The sequence below is a fragment of the Neltuma alba genome, unplaced genomic scaffold (genome assembly GCF_004799145.2).
Source record: "Neltuma alba isolate B1F8T4 unplaced genomic scaffold, ASM479914v2 tig00004906_pilon, whole genome shotgun sequence".
NCBI classification, from domain to species: Eukaryota; Viridiplantae; Streptophyta; class Magnoliopsida; order Fabales; family Fabaceae; genus Neltuma; species Neltuma alba.
Window position 1 is genome coordinate 22,827 of NW_021633903.1, and position 17,253 is coordinate 40,079.

At 37.4% G+C, this 17,253-nt stretch overlaps 1 protein-coding gene across 1 annotated transcript in view; it reads right to left on the minus strand.

Annotated features, from left to right (window-relative positions):
- Positions 1-14,622, minus strand: part of LOC114746118 (twinkle homolog protein, chloroplastic/mitochondrial) — a 32,805-nt gene extending 18,183 nt beyond the window's left edge. The window contains exons 1-10 of the mRNA XM_028934307.1: positions 14,552-14,622; positions 13,654-13,709; positions 13,494-13,551; positions 13,312-13,410; positions 11,981-12,064; positions 11,325-11,405; positions 9,141-9,206; positions 8,942-9,058; positions 3,052-3,099; positions 2,877-2,962 (exon numbers count right to left, since the gene is read on the minus strand). Coding sequence (XP_028790140.1) covers positions 2,877-2,962; positions 3,052-3,099; positions 8,942-9,058; positions 9,141-9,206; positions 11,325-11,405; positions 11,981-12,064; positions 13,312-13,410; positions 13,494-13,535 — 623 coding nt within the window. The 5' untranslated portion in view covers positions 13,536-13,551; positions 13,654-13,709; positions 14,552-14,622. The remainder of the gene's footprint in view (positions 1-2,876; positions 2,963-3,051; positions 3,100-8,941; positions 9,059-9,140; positions 9,207-11,324; positions 11,406-11,980; positions 12,065-13,311; positions 13,411-13,493; positions 13,552-13,653; positions 13,710-14,551) is intronic.
- Positions 14,623-17,253: the final 2,631 nt, after the last annotated feature.

Consider the following 17,253-nt stretch of genomic DNA (forward strand, 5'->3'; position numbering starts at 1 on the left):
GTGTGGGGGAATACCCTAGAAAAACACATTTGACAGACCTAGAATCCAATTTTCCACCTTCCTCATTGAACAATAAAGTTGTGCACCCAACGACTTGACTTGGAAGGGAGTTGATTAGATAAGAACTAGGAAAACATTCTAAAAATTTTTTACGAGGAGTTTGAAACTTCAAAACTTTGGAGGGCGATCGATCTATAAGATAAGTAGCTATGAGGACAACATCACCCTAAAAATTATTAGGCACATTTTGACCCAGTAAAAGAGCACAAGCCACTTCCAAAAGGTGGTGATTTTTATGTTCAACCACTCTATTTTGTTAAGATGTATATGCACAAGATGTTTGATGACGAACCCCTTTTTCAGCAAGAAAGGTTTGAAAAGGAGAGTTCAAGTACTCCTTCCCATTGTCACTTCGAAAAACCTTAATGGAAGCATTAAATTGAGTTTGAACAAAGACATAAAAGACCTTAAAGAGTGAACACACTTCAGATTTATTTTTCATTAAGAACAGCTAGGTGAGACGTGTGTGATTGTCCATGAATGTAACAAACCACCTAGCCTTAGAATTAGTTTCAATCCCCGAAGATCCCCAAACATCACTATGAATGAGGGGAAAAGGTTAGGATGGCATGTAGGGAATTGGAGTGTAGGAATGATGTACTTGTTTGGCTACATGGCAAGTATCACAATAAAATTGAGAAGTTCTTTTATTTATTGAAGTTGGGAACAAAATTTTCATATAATCAAAGCTAAGGTGACCTAATCTAGAATGCCATAACAAAATTTCTTCATGAGTCATAGGTGAAACAGGTTCAGAAAGAATTGCAGAAGCCGTTGCATAGCCTTTACTTGCGTGCATGCCTTCGAAATAGTAGAGCCCATTGCTTTCTCTAGCTTTGCCAATCACCTTTCCCTAGGCTATGTCCGGAAAATCACAACGAAACTGATCAAATATAACCAGGCAATTTATTCTATGGGCTAGAAGTTTTACTGATAGCAGATTACACTTTATGTCAGGCACATACAGTGCATTTTCCAGAACAATTTTTTCAAATAAGACCATAGTGCTGGAACCCTGAACCCATGTGTGTTCAAAATATGTGGTGAATTCAAAAAACAATTCCCTACATCCAGTGATGTGGTCTGTTGCCCAAGAACCAACCGCCCAAATATTTCTACATCCAATAATAGCACTCAATGCTGTAAATAATGATGTACCTGCGTGAGCTAAGGTTATTGAGGGAGTGGATTGATCACTTCGTTTATCATGAGAATACTTATCTAAAACACGACGCAATAACACAAGTTCTTCAAGATCAAGACTATCTTCTTGAGAGACAAAACTACCAATCAAATACCCTTTGCTTTCTCCTCACGGACACTACTTCAAATAAGCTGGCTTTTCATGAATTTTCCAACAAGTGTCACGAGTGTTGCCATTCTTGCTGTAATGATCACACTTTAGAGACTTCTTCCCCCTATGATCTCCCCCTTGATTGTTACAAGTCACCATCACAGAGCTCATGATTATTGGTGGAGAAGTGATTGGGGACAAATGCTGGACAAGGGCTTTCCAGCTCTCCTCATTCTTGATTAAATTAAAAATATCTTTCACAGAAGGAAAAGGCTTGATGCCCATGATACGCCCCCTGATATCTTCAAAAGTATCATTAAGCCTAAGTAAAAATCCATAACATCTATCTCTATCAATTACTTGCTTGTAGTAGAGTTCATCGACATGACATGTCCATTTGTGGACCTTATAGAGATCAATCTGCTGCCAAAGCCTCACAAGGATGTTGTAGTGTAATGTAACAGACTTCCCCCTTGTGAGAGATTACAGAGTAATCGCTTGACCTGAAGAATTGCTGCGGTATTATCTTTCACAGAGTAAGTGTGTCGAGCAATACCTAAATATCGCATGCAAAACTTACAAGCAGATAGTTTTCGCTAATTTATGGGTTTATGGAGTGAACCAACCAGGTCATCACGGTATTATTCTCCACACACCACGTCTCGTATTGTGCATCACCTAGTTTTGATGGTTTAGGATCCCATGTGAGGTATTTCTCCTTCGTCCTCTTGCAAACAAACATAAGAATGTTTCGAGACCACTGAAGATCATTATTCCCATTCAAATGATGGGTTATAATAAGTCCAGAGAGCGAGTCATTCACCATACCGATTGCCCTACTCCCTTTGCTGTCAGACATCTTCAAGGAGTCTCCTGAGATTCGACGGTGACTCATCTTTTTCACCGTCGGCATGTTAAGCTCTTGGCTTAGGAGTCAGCGCATCTTTGAAAGACAGGGGGGGTGCTCGGATACCATGTAAGTATGGTGCGCTGAATGTGTGTTTATTCATGATGAGAAACAGTGTACATAGAGGGGAGGAGAGATCGCACAAAATTAGGACAAATCGTCCTCAATAATAATTAGATAAATAAAATAGCAAATAATAATCCTAGGATCCCTAAAATTACGGAGGATAAAAACTAATTAGGATAGTGATTCTAGCTTGAAAGTTGTGACAATAAACTAGGGTTAATTCTTATTTGGGCCTAGTGATGACAGCCCACTTCAACACAAAATAGTTGCGAAACCTTCAAAACAAGGAAGTCACACATGCAGCAAAAAGTAATTATCTATTAAAGGGCTAAAGATAAAGTGGCAACAAAAAAATTATGACAACAAAACCCAAAAAAAAATGCGAAAAAACTGTACAATAAAAATGGCAAACAAAACAAAAAATTATCAATATGCTTAATTGAAAGCAAAATGTTAAGGTCCACATATAGGAAGTGTAACAGCTTGGATTTCACTTATGGATCAGTACAATTGATATATGCAGAAAATTCAGGAGAAACTCAAGTGAACCTTTCTTTCCCAATACGACGAGCAAGTTCTTCAGCTAAGGCTTGACCAGGTAGATCTCCATCAGTTGCAAGTATAATGCGTGATGCCTATAAATATAAAGATTTAAAAGCAAACTAAGGAAACCCTTAATTCCTGCACATTCATGATTAAAACACAATGACTGATATTTGCGTACCCCCTTAATATAATCTTTGCAGTTCCAAAGATATTGATACTTAATGTCCTAGCTTCATAAAAATGATAAGCATCAAATTATAATAGGCAAAAGACAGGACCACATAATAAATGATTGGCAATAGACAAGGGAATAAACATTAATATAATCTTTAGGTCTACAACTATATTGCAATCAAACAAGGACAAAGCAGAAAAATGCAACTTGATATGAAATATTTATTTTGTTTTTTAGATATATCAATGAAATTAATCATAGCTTTATGACCCTTGACAGTTTAGGTTTTTGGGTGAGTGGTCCTTGAAATGGTATAAAAATCCAAAACCTCAGTCAATATGTAGTTAGGAGTTCAATCCTTCACTTAACAGCATTCTTGGGGGAATGATCCTGGCAAAACTAGCTACAGATATGTTGCTCCTTTATGGGCATATATTCGACCTCCATTTGTACAGATTTCATATGGCAAATAAGAATATTTGATTAGTTAGGAGGGATCAAAAGCTAATTGATTAACTTGAATTCCTACTTGAGGGAGTTTATCGAGCTGTAATATTTCCTCAATCAAAGACAGTAGTGCAATTAATCTTGGGTTGTTAGAAGCCGTGATCTTCTCCCCTATCTTCTCCCTTGATTTACTCTATAAATTACCTAGAATAAGTTCCTGATTTCTTGTGATATTACATTATTACTGATTGATTGTAATCTCTTTGCATTATTATTATTGATTGTAACCGGATTGCATATTTCCATCCGGACTCTATATATTGTACCGGGATCATATGAAATAATATATGAGTGAATTTACAAACTCCTCAAACAATATGGTATCAGAGCACTGGGTTCGGTCTGAACCCAGAAAAGCTCCGTAAGAATCTGCTGTGAGCCAGAGAGAGAGAGACAGCGCGGGGAGAGAGAGAGAGAGGGTGGGCGTCCTCAACCTGGTGCAAGGAGAGCTGCGTGGACGACACCACCCCTCCAGTCCTCACCGGCGTCCCTTGATCGGCCAGTCCTCAGAAGCCGACGTCGAACGGAGCTGCGCGTGACTCTCACGCGCCGTCACAAGCTCTGCGCGTGAAGCCCACGCGCCGCCACGCCCCTGTCACTGTTCAGCGCGTGAAGCCCACGCGCCGCCGCCAGAGATCTCCAGTGCCTTCCAGAGACCCAGAAAATGGATGACCCAGAATTTCCACCATTGTTTGGATCTGTTCGCAATATTCCAAGGGCCTTCATGTCCGGTACATCTTCTAATACTCAAGCTACTCCTTCTAAAAACTCCACTGCAGAATCAGACTTGACAATAGCCACTGAACCTCAAGCTATGGGGGTAGCTCACAAACTTAATGGTAGCAACTATCTCCAATGGTCTCAAAGTGTGTTAATGTATCTGCGTGGGAAGCGTAAGGAGAAGTATATCAATGGAGAAGCACAACAACCTTCACACAATGACCCCAAATTTGACACCTGGTTCGCTGAAAATAATCAGGTGATGTCTTGGTTGTGCAATTCAATGACCCTCGAAATCAGTGAAGGATACCTTCTTGCAAGCACAGCCAAGGAAATCTGGGATGCTGCTAAGCGGACCTACTCTACCCTCGACAACACTGCAGCCTTATTAGATCTCAAGAGGCAACTCAAAGATCTGAAGCAAGGCAACTTAACTGTAACACAATACTACAGTACTCTGACAAAGATATGGCAGCAATTGGATCTCTTTGAAGTACATCCTTGGAAGGATATAGATGATGCTAACTACTACAGACAGTTGGTGGAAAAGGGACGAACATATGAATTTTTGTTGGGCTTGAATGATGTGTTTGAAGAAGTGAGGGGGAGAATTATGGGACTGAAACCCCTGCCATCCCTATTTGAAGTCTTCAGTATGGTTAAGTTCGAAGAAAGCCGAAGACACCTCACCCAGGGTAATCTGACCCCAGCAGAAGGCTCGGCATTGGTGACGAGAGGGTTCCAGACCTCAGAGGGGCCTGAGAAGAGAGGGAACAAGTGGTGCAATCATTGTAACAAGAGAGGCCACACCAGAGATGAATGTTGGAAACTACATGGAAAACCAACCCAAGGGAAGCAGAAACGAGAAGATAGAAAGAGCCACCACACCTCATCTGAAGAAAGAGGTGACGATGGAGACCAGTTGACCAGAGAAGAGCTTCAAATACTTTGTAAGATACTTGAAAAACAAAACAAGTCAAAATCTGTTCCCAACGTGAACTTGATACAGTCAGGTAACTCCATTATAGCCCTTAATGCAATGGTAACTAGTGATGAGACTTGGATTATTGACTCCGGTGCTACCGATCACATGACTGGTAATAAGTCCTTCTTTAAATCCCTCAAATATTGCCATGAGAACCTCAGGGTAAAAGTAGCAACTGGACTATATACAAAAGTTGAGGGTGTTGGCATTATGGCTCTATCTGACGATCTGGAAATCCATAATGTTTTGTTTGTCCCTGCTCTTACTTGCAATCTTATTTCTGTGAGCAAATTAACTAAAGGGCACGTATGTCGGGTGATCTTTGATGATGTTAAATGTGTTTTTCAGGATTCGACCTCGGGGAGGAAGATTTTGACTGCTAAAGAATGGGATGGACTCTACTACTTTGAAGGAAAGGATATGAAGATAGCAGGAGCAAAGAAAGCTATGGTTAGCTCAAATTCTCAGAATAAAAATGTAATGTTGTGGCATCTAAGATTAGGCCACCCCAGCTTTGATTATATGAAGCATGTGTTTCCAACTTTATTCAATAAAAATTCTTCTCCTTTCCAATGCGAAACGTGCCAAATTGCAAAACAAACTCGCGCCTCCTATCCCAAACATACTTACAAACCTACTGCCCCGTTCACAATGATCCATACCGACATTTGGGGACCTGCCAAAACCAACACCCGAACAGGCACAAGGTGGTTTATCACATTCATAGATGATCACACCCGGGTCACATGGGTTTACCTTATGAAAGAGAAATCCGAAGCCTTACAAATTTTCAAAAACTTTTGCTCGTTTGTGAGAACCCAATTCCAAACTCCCATCAAAGTTTTGAGAAGTGACAATGCCAAAGAATACGTGAGTGGAGCCTTTAGGGAATTTCTTAAGCAGGAAGGAATCCATCACCAAACCTCATGTGTCTATACCCCCCAACAAAACGGAATTGCTGAGCGAAAGAATAGACATCTTTTGGAAGTAACTCGAGCTATTATGATGGAAAGAAACGTTCCGAATATGTTTTGGGGAGATGCTGTATTGACCGCAGCTTACCTTATCAATCGCATGGCCTCCAAAATCCTCCATTTCACTACCCCCATTCAGAAATTCCTCGAGACTTACCCCCTCACCTATCATCAATTCCATTCCCCAAAAGATCTTTGGGTGTGTTGTCTTTGTTCATAAACATGATGGCGGCAAACTAGGTGCTAGAGCAGAAAAATGTATTTTCCTCGGGTATTCTTCCACCCAAAAAGGGTATAAGTGTTATAGTCCTACTACCAGAAAACTCATCATCTCCAAAGATACTGTCTTTTACGAGGATGACGCTTACTACCCCAAATTACCCATTCAGGGGGAGCACTATGGAGTAGAATGGCTAATTACACCTGAACCGATAACCACCTCCAACCTACCTCTTAACCCTCTTGAATCTTCCACACCTCAAGAAGAAATCCCTGAACCAGAATCAAAAACCCCTAGTCCTACACCTTCCCCAAAACACCAAAACACCACAAACACTCCTCACCCAATGGAAACCAATGCTGAAATTGATGCAGGGGTGACAGAGCACTCAAGTTCTCAATCAAGTAGTAGGGTTCCTTCCATTCCAAGGCAGCAACATGATTCCAATCCGGAGTTGGATCCTGAAGAGCTGGGATGGCCTATTGCACTCAGAAGGGGGTAAGATCATGTACTCAGCATCCTATTCAAAAATTTGTCTCCTATGGCAATTTATCTGCACGAATGCAAACTTTTGTGGTGAATAGTTCACAGGTGAAGATTCCAGAAACATTTCAACAGGCTATGACAGATCCTAATTGGAAACATGCTGCATATGAGGAGTTAAGAGCCTTGAAGGAAAACAACACGTGGGATATTACCACACTTCCTAAGGGCAAGAAAGCAGTGGGCTGTAGGTGGATCTTTACCCCTAAATTCAATCCTGATGGAAGCATCAACAAGTACAAAGGAAGATTAGTGGCTAAAGGGTACACTCAGACCTATGGGATTGATTATCAAGAAACGTTTGCTCCTGTGGCAAAATTTAACACCATCCAGGTACTCCTATCCCTTGCTGCTAACCTTGACTGGTCTCTACATCAGCTAGACGTGAAGAATGCTTTCCTAAATGGAGATTTGGAGGAGGAAGTATACATGGAAATTCCAGATGGAGTAATAGCTCCACCCAACTCAGTTTGCAAATTGAAGAAATCATTGTATGGCCTGAAACAGTCTCCACGAGCTTGGTTCGACAGGTTTGCCAAAGCAATCAAAAGATTTGGTTACATTCAAGGACAAGCTGATCACACTCTTTTCGTCAAACACAGTGATGGAAAGGTAACGATCCTAATTGTGTATGTGGATGATATAGTCATAACTGGCAATGATGAGGTTTCTATCTCCCATCTCAAGAAAGCCCTGGCTAGGGAATTCCAAGTGAAGGACCTAGGACAAATGAAGTACTTTCTTGGAATGGAAGTTGCTAGATCCAAAAAGGGTATAAGTGTGTCTCAACGAAAGTACACACTTGACTTACTCCACGAAACAGGAATACTTGGGGCTAAGCCTAGTGAGACTCCTATGGAAGAGTCATGCAATCTGGAAGTGAAACCAAACGGGACACCAGTTAACTCAGAAAGGTACAGAAGACTTGTGGGTAAACTAATCTACTTGACTCATACAAGGCCTGACATTAGCTATGCAGTTGGAGTGGTAAGCCAATTTATGCATCAACCCCAGGAAGAACACATGGAAGCAGTATACAGAATCCTCACCTACCTCAAACTCAATCCTGGAAGAGGAATATTCTTTCGAAAGGGGAATACAAGGAACATAGAGGTCTACACTGATGCAGATCACGGGAGAGCTGTGGATAACAGGAGATCAGTCACAGGATACTGCACTTATGTTTGGGGAAACCTAGTCACTTGGCGAAGCAAGAAACAAACAGTAGTCTCAAGGAGCAGTGCTGAAGCTGAGCTAAGAGCTGTGGCCCTCGGGGTATGTGAAGGAATGTGGGTGATTAGACTCCTGAAGGAATTGAGAATTTCCTATGAAGGACCTATGAATCTCTGGTGTGATAACCAAGCAAGCATTGAAATGACCAAAAATCCTGTGTATCACGACCGAACAAAACATGTTGACATTGATCGGCACTTCATCAAAGAAAAGGTCGAAGATGGCACCATTAACTTGAACCATGTGCGTTCAACTGATCAGATTGCTGACATCATGACCAAGCCGTTGGCCAGAGTCAATTTTGAAGGGCTTCGAAGCAAGCTGGGAATGGTTGACATTTACTCTCCAGCTTGAGGGGGAGTGTTAGAAGCCGTGATCTTCTCCCCTATCTTCTCCCTTGATTTACTCTATAAATTACCTAGAATAAGTTCCTGATTTCTTGTGATATTGCATTATTACTGATTGATTGTAATCTCTTTGCATTATTATTATTGATTGTAACCGGATTGCATATTTCCATCCGGACTCTATATATTGTACCGGGATCATATGAAATAATATATGAGTGAATTTACAAACTCCTCAAACAATATGGGTCAAATAGTTTCTAGAGGTTAAAACGCATATATACATCAAATATGCAGGGAGGTAGAAAATACCTTACAAGTTGATGTACGATACACACACATACTTAGTAACTAAATAACACACCTTCTCCTCAGGTGGCAACTCCTTTGAGGAGACTGTTGCAGGCGCACCATCAGGAACACTCACACAATTGCGAAAGCCAGCTTCTTCCATTGCAAGTTTGTCCATTTCACCTTCAACCTATATTACTGAAGTTATATACTAAACATACAACAAAACTTTGACTTCTGAATAGTTTCTCCATACAAATGAAGATACATACAATGATAATATCACTTTGCCCTTCAATATCATCCAATCCATAAAATATCTTTTCAGTGTCAGCTTCCTGAAGCAACAGAACATTAAGCAACATCTATAATCTATAACGTCATAAGATACAATAAGCCATAAAGTTAGAGCATTTGACAACAGATGGAAAAAGAAGATGCTACGAGCATAAAGATATTCCATAATTTACAATTAAAAAAATGAAACAGAATACAAATTGATGACACCGATTTCAGAGGTACAAGGTGACACATTCAAATAAAGAGAATCCAAATAAATTAATCACACATCTCTTTATAGTCCAATTCCAAAAAAATCATCATGCCAATATATGTTGTCTTTTATACTTGACCTGGTGCCTAACATTTCAGAGTCTAGTGCGCCAATGTGCAAGAAATGGAGGAATATCTACCCCCTTTATCTCAGTCTTGAGAACAGTAACATGTTTACATCTTTTTTAAATTGTCGAGAAATCTAGGATGAGTTAAAATGTAACAGGAAGTGTCATAAGATTAGGAATTTATGTTTCCTAGACACTTGGAGTTTATGTTCTAGGAATCTTTAATTACGTCATTGGACTATTCTCTAGTTTAATTTCATAGATAAGTGTTATATTTATCTCTAGGACTTCATCTTGCAAGTAAACTCGTTTTCAGAATATTATAAATAGGGAAAGTACAGGGGCTGAAGTGCATGCTCCCCTCAGCCCCTAAGTTATGCCAATCATAATTTTGCTTAACCCTAAATATCAACACAAAATTTCAAGAGATAGATCAGACTTAAATCTTCCTTTTATGATCGTTTGGACAAAAGGAAATTACAAACAGCAATCTGAAATATAAGTTTAGCTTTGTCTGCTTGAAAATTAGAACTGCAGTAGTTAAAATGGTTTAGCACTTAAAAATATGCCTATATAGAGGACTGGCATGTACCATTTTAGTGATTAAACAGGCAACTCAGTTTTATATGCAAGCAGCTGATCTTCCATGGCTTCTGATACAGGTAAATAATTATAATCCATTACAGTTCCTATTGTTGGCTGAGCAGCTAACATCACAAAGGACTCTCTTAGAGATCAATGGAGCAGTGCCAATTATAACACACCTAAAGGTCTTCTTTCAAGATGAATTTTGAGAAAGAAATGGCTGGGTATTTGTATGGATGACCTTTGCAGCAATTACAACAAGAAGAAGATGACTTATCCCACTAGGCAAGGTCAACTACATGGACCACACTACGTCAATGTGCTATATCAAAGACCCACTCTTTAGATATACCGCTCACCTTTGCAGCAATTACTTTATGCTTTTCTTGCTGCTTGTTTGACTGTGGTAGTGTCTCCTCCGAAGAAAATTCAGCTAGTTAAGGGTCAAGGTAGTGTTTTGCGAACTGGACCAAACTAGTTGGTTCAGCAACATGTCCAATGTAAAGAACGTTAAGAACCAGTCAAAAGCCGTAAGAACCAATGGGTGAACTGGATGAGCCGGTCAAAAAAATTTTTTGTTTAAAAATTTAATTCATGTTTTTAAGCTACGATTTATGCATATTTATACCTAATAAGCATTAAAAAAATTAAAGAATATTGAGCAAATAGGCAAGAAATATGTGTGTGTATACATAGATATTCTAAAATTATAATTATAATTATAAATTATAAAACAAGTAAATATATTTTCCATGAAGACTATGAAGTATTAATGGATATTCTTATTTCACTATATATTACTCTTCTGTGATTTAACAATCTTTTTTTTTTTTTAATGATTATTGATGGGCCTGAGCCTAGGCTGATTTACGTTAGGAAAAGGCCCAAAGATATAGAAAAGGGTAATTGAGGTATTTTATGTATGGCAGTTAGAGAGAGAGAGAGTGTGGGATGGGCGTAAAAGGGGTGTGGTGGTCATGGGAAGAAGCAAGAAAGCTTTTGGAAGTTGAGGGAGAGTCTGTGTCTCTCGAATAGATAGAGCTGCGACTGTTTGTTCTCTACTAGCAGGCCTACACTCTGGAGTAATTTGAGGCTGAATAACATCAGACCGGTGGCTGTTCTATCCGACACACATTCCAGATGAATCAACACCTTCCAGCAACTGATTCTTTCAAATCAAAAAGACAAATTCCTAGCAGACAAATTTTACCACCCACTGTTAACATGTTCAGCATCAGCAGTTGCTTATACCTGCCAAAATTTTTTGTTGATGTCCCGATACTTGCAGCTAACAAGATCTCCTTGACGACGATATGGAAATGCAATAACAATCTGCTAAAGTATATTGGGGAAACAAATAATGATGCAGATTAGTAGCTTGTAAAAGAATGGGGACGGACAATATCTACTTTAAAAATGAGAAGATACTATTTCCATTGTCATTGACATTTCAAATTTTGCCTAGTTATAGAAACTATCAGACTTGAATCCTTGCTTAGCTGGTTGACAGGAATAACACTTTTAACTTTCTGCACAGACTTAAAAGTTAGCATTTCATTCCATTTCCCCTTATTTATTCCTTCCTTTTTTTTCTTCAAATTGTTGAAAATGAGTTGGTTGCATGCATGATCTTTCAGAACTATCAAGGAATAAAATCTTGGAATCTGAACTGGTGCTATGCTCCTGTGGAACCCAAAAAACATAGCTGAAAATGACAGCACCAAAACGACTATTGCAAGAATTCCATGAAGAATTTTCTGAGGAAAAAAGACTTCCAATCTTATGACTCTGTCAACCTATATTGATGGAAGAAATTTCCACAACTATCAGGATTACTTCATCAATTAAGTAATAATCCCCCAGAAGGTATATGTTCTACCCAGATATAAAATATCCCGAAAGTTCACCTGATCGCTAAACATTCTCTGCCTAACACCATTTCTTAGTAGAGTCTCCTTCGAAATCAAACGTTCTGCGAAATAAGCAATCAGCTGAAAGAAGGAAAACAAAGCCATGTTCACTATATCGCAAGGAAATGGACCAATGTAATATAATCAATTTGGTTCTATTCTACACATATAAACAAAACATTTATTAACAGAAGCAAATCTGACAGATACATTACGTAATAGATGAACACTAACCAAACATAACATTAATGCACCATGCAATATATTCATTATATAGTTTATTAATTAACATATTAGAACTGTCATTTTGCATCTAAGTAATATAGAAGTAGAAATTCTGGCAATAATAAATACATAGAAGTAGAAATGGAGAATTATGAATCCCAAACATCTAAGGGATCATTTAAGTACACAACAATAAAATGAAAGGAAAAGAGTGATTTGGTGGATGAGAAATGTCCTTCACATCCCCCCCAAAAAAATAAAAGTGGAAGCCATTGTAAAAATAAATATTTAATATATAAAATCATAATAATAGCCTTTGCATATCTTGTTTTCTGTTCAAAGCAGACAAAATCCATCTCCCTTGAAGGGGCCCTCTAAATGAATGGTGCATCCAAAAGCTTTGACCAAGATTATTAGGGGAAAAAACATGTAGCTTGACAGCTGTAGTTCAACTTATTGATTGGCATAAATTATTGTTTAAATCTGTTAAAGAACAATGCTTGAATTTTTAGAACTATCTTTATCTTTGGATAGATGGTACAAAAGAATGGTGCTCATATCCTCATTTAAGCAATCTGCTCATGGTTTATTTAAGGGGAATCTTATCTTGGATTTGCAAACAGCTTTGCTGCATTTTTTCCAATGAAATTTTTTTTTATGCTACTCTTTATATAGTTCATTGTGGAGGATGTCTTATTCTCCTTTCTTGTGACTCTCATAATAAATTTCCTAACAAAATAATCCCTATTTTATACACAAATCAAAATCAAAAGAAATGCAATATCATAAACAACACGGGAAAACATGGCAAAGCCATGATATGTAAGGTCAAATCCACAGACATATACTTGTGAAAGCTACAAAGCATTAGTCAACAATGCATTGAGGCATGATGTTAGGTAGTTGGCTATAAATCAAAATATTAAAGGATAGGGTATAAAAAAGTAATCATGCATTCGGCTGTATAAAACTAAATTAAGCAGTGGTCAATAGATAACTGAGTAACTGATAGTATTGAACCGGAGATTGCACAATCAAGATCAATAGCACCTCTAAAATTAAATGTAGTGGGAACAAAAATAGAAAACATGAAATATAATAACCTCATCACAAAGGGGTTCTAGCATCAATTCTGACTCAGAAAGTTCTCTCTTTTTCTTAGTTTTCGGTACATGCTTCAATGACTGGCCACCAGCAACTGCCTACAGTAGAAACAGAAGCTGATATGCATCCAAATCTATACTCTGGGGTAAATGGGATACTTCAAAACTGAAAAATGTTTAACCTTTGTGCTGCCCTTCCAACCACATTTTGCACGGAAGCACATCCATAAAGCAGCCCCTCTGAAAGACTCAGATAATTACAATATTAAATGCAGTAGAAAAATAATCCATTTGATACCCAAAAAGGAAACAATTTGACGAAGAAAATGAATAGCAACAAACCCATCTTGCGTGATGAAAAGAGATAAGCTCCTTTCTTCTGAATCACCACCATTGCACTAACAGGAAAAAATAAAAGAGTATCAAAATGGTATGTGTGTATGAAAGTTGGGTGGGGCAATCCTCTTTAGCAGCCCAAATCTTCGACTCTTTAAGAAACAAGATTAAGACCAAAAATGCCAATAGAAGTCAGTTAACTTGAATTAAATAAACAATAAACCCTCTTTCTGTGAAGAAGCCAACCGTGAAAAGGCTGGTTATGGAACGTTTTCAAACATCAGACGTTTTCTTTTGTTTAATGGAAGTTTTGACAGATCGAGGAATGATTTTTGGCAGAACAACAAAGTATCTTTGTTTCTGACTCATTAAGTTCCTTTTCCGTATAATTACATTTACTCAATTCTGACTCATCAATTTACTTTTCCGTATAATTACATTAACTTAGCTTCTAAAATTTTTTAATCTTTTAAATGCTTAAATGAAAGGAGAAAAACTTTGCTGCTCATCACTCTTCTAGGACCAACTTCAGACAAATTCATAACCCAAAACCAAAATCTCAACCTATTGAGCACGCCATCAGAAGAAAAAACTCTCTTAAATTGAGACCAAATCCCAAAACCTAGAAGCCACTGGCAGCTAGGTCTGAGGACTCCGCAGGCTGTGACTTGGAGAGATGTTTTTGAGTTAACACACTTTCCAACGTGCCAACAAGAAACTTCAAAAAGATAATAATAATATAACAAATAAAAGAAAAGCCAGTGGCTGTGAAAAATCAAGATAAATTTCTTGAAGGATAAGAAAACAAATAATCATAATATAATAACACAACATCAATAATCACCACATGAACAGCTTCACCAGATTACACAAGACTGCAAAAAGAGAAGAAAACCAATAATACATTTGGACAAAGCAAGCGGTAGTATTGCCCCGGTCCGCATAAATCAGCATCAATACCAAGCTCCTGCAATTTAACTTTAAAATCTTGAAATGCGTCCCCGACATCTCCTCCTCTGGGTTCCCCTCGAAAATTCAGAATGCAAATGTCAATATGTAAATGTAGTAACCAAAAGACTGCCATAAAGCCTCCAAGCTTATCAATGAAATGTAAATGTCAAGATGACCCTACCTCGCCCAGGGGCGGCAGATTCAGAAATATAAGAATAACCATTAGTCCTGAGTGATAACGGACGAATACTCGAACTAGGTTTTAAACAAAATAGGAGCCTCTGGGAGTGAAGAAGGTCTCCTTGAGACGACAAAGTCGTCGGCTTTGAAAAAGCTGTGAAATGCCGCAAGCTTCTGGCGCTCATGGGGCGAATGCTTGAGGACAGGAGATAAAATCTAAGAAGGAGCCTATTATGGTAAAGAAGACGCATTTCTAGCAGAAGGTATCAATGGTTTCGTGCGGTGAATCTGCCAGTTACTTCTACTACTACCACCAACATGTTTCACTGTGGAAGTGGTGAGGGTTTGAGGGTGCGACTGTCGCTTCCCGCTTCCGTAAACTAAAGCGAAGCGCGCCTTGTTCCGCTCGTCCTAGGCCTTCTCCCTCTAGTTCCTACAGCTTTGTGTTTTTTTTTTTTTTTTACCAGTCTAGTTCCTACAGCTTGTATTTCCCATTTCAAGCCCATCTGCAGTTACGTTACTGATCTGAAAATCAATCTGCGATTATATTATGTGAAAATGATAAATAAAGAAACCAGAAAATACAAAATTCTGATTTCTAAATAAAAATTATAAAATATTGAAGAACAGATCAAGTTCCTGATTGTTGTAGCGTTTTTGATCGCCAAAAGTAACTTAAAAATTTAATGAGTCAGTCTGTAAATTTAGAAACTATTTGTCACAGCTTTTGACCAATCTGACTTATGAGTCAAAGCTACTTTTCAAACACGATTGCAAAAACATCTAAAACTTACTATGACTTAGGGAGTGTTTGGATAGAAACCAAACTATGAGTCCAAAAGTGTTTTTATGGTTTTGCGAAGCAGATATGTGAAGGAGTTTATCTCGTTTGTGGGAAAAGCACTTTTAGGAAGGATTTTGACAATAGCCAAACACCCCCTTATACAAAAGTAACTTTTAGGAATTAAAAATAAATGCTAGCTACATCTTTTAACGTATATATTGTAACACCTCACATAATTATATCAATATACGTAAAAAATATTTAATTTAAAAATTCTATACATATTTCTAACACTTCAAACAAGTCATAATTTCAAACATTTCTAACATAACAAAATAAAATTTGAAGTCTTATAGTCATGGCAAATAAAAATACAACATAGCATGTGCTTGAGGAGCAGAAGCCTTTAAAACTCACTCCATTGGTGCCTTCCCTTGATTCCTACTAGATCCTTCACCTGAAAATTGTTAATATAAGGGGTGAGATCAAACGTCTCAATAACTATTGAAATTCTAACATATACAAGCAAACTATATATGATAAACCAAAAATCTAGTTATATGTGTGTATATAAATATTAAAAATCACGGTTTGATACATTCACTCAATTTCATTTTTTTGATTCAACAATATATCAATATCTTTTTTTTTCCCAAATATCCAAAAATAATACAATATGTTGCCTCCCTTATATCACCGTCTACCCTTATACCGCTAACTGGAGCCATAGGCTACTACATAGTTTGATAGGAACTAATGCGTTTTACTAAATTATTCCAACCTCACTGATACTAGAGATATCCGGCCAAAAATATAGAGTTCAAGCTCGGACTATGGCTCTCCTCATTTGGAAATAAACATAAAAAGGTGTCACATGTCCCAAGCTCCAATGAATCCCAGCCAAAGAAAAACATGAAAGAAGGGGCGCTGATAAGTGCTATCCATTGTGCACCGAGTGCTGGGCACACGTGGTATGGTTTTTATATCCATGCAATCTCCTTCTATCCTTAGCCCAACCATGCATGTCAAATGCCAATAATGTTACATCAAAATAACGTCCTCAAATATATAAAAAATAAGATAGCAATAAAACTTATATACCATTTAATAACAACTCATGACAATTCCATAGCCATCAATATATTTAAATATTGATCATAATTAATAGCAATAAATCTTAACAAAATCAAATAACATATCAAAATATTTATTTGAAAAATCATAATATTATATTTAGTATGATATAAAAATTAGTAAATCAACAATATAATCATACACAATTCATATGTACAAAAAAAAATTTTCAGAGTTACCTTGCAATCTAGCTTGCAAATATTCACAAAGATTACTCCAAAATTCTCAAGAATCTACAAAATTGCGCGTAATATTTTTTTTAATATAAAACTCAAAACTGCTCCACCAAACTACTCTAAAATTCTAAAACTACCCTCGAAACCAAAATTACATAAATATTAACTCTCCTAAATTTTTCTTATTTATAATAGATATGATATTATTTTGACAATAAAATTTTCATATAAAACTATTTAAATTCAATAACTTAATCAAATGTATCTATTACACAATATATAAATATTTTATATTAAAATTCTCAATTATTTATTATAATCTCTTTAAAAAAAAATTTCTTAAACCAAATAACTTCTTTTTTTTTTTTAATGAGAATGAAA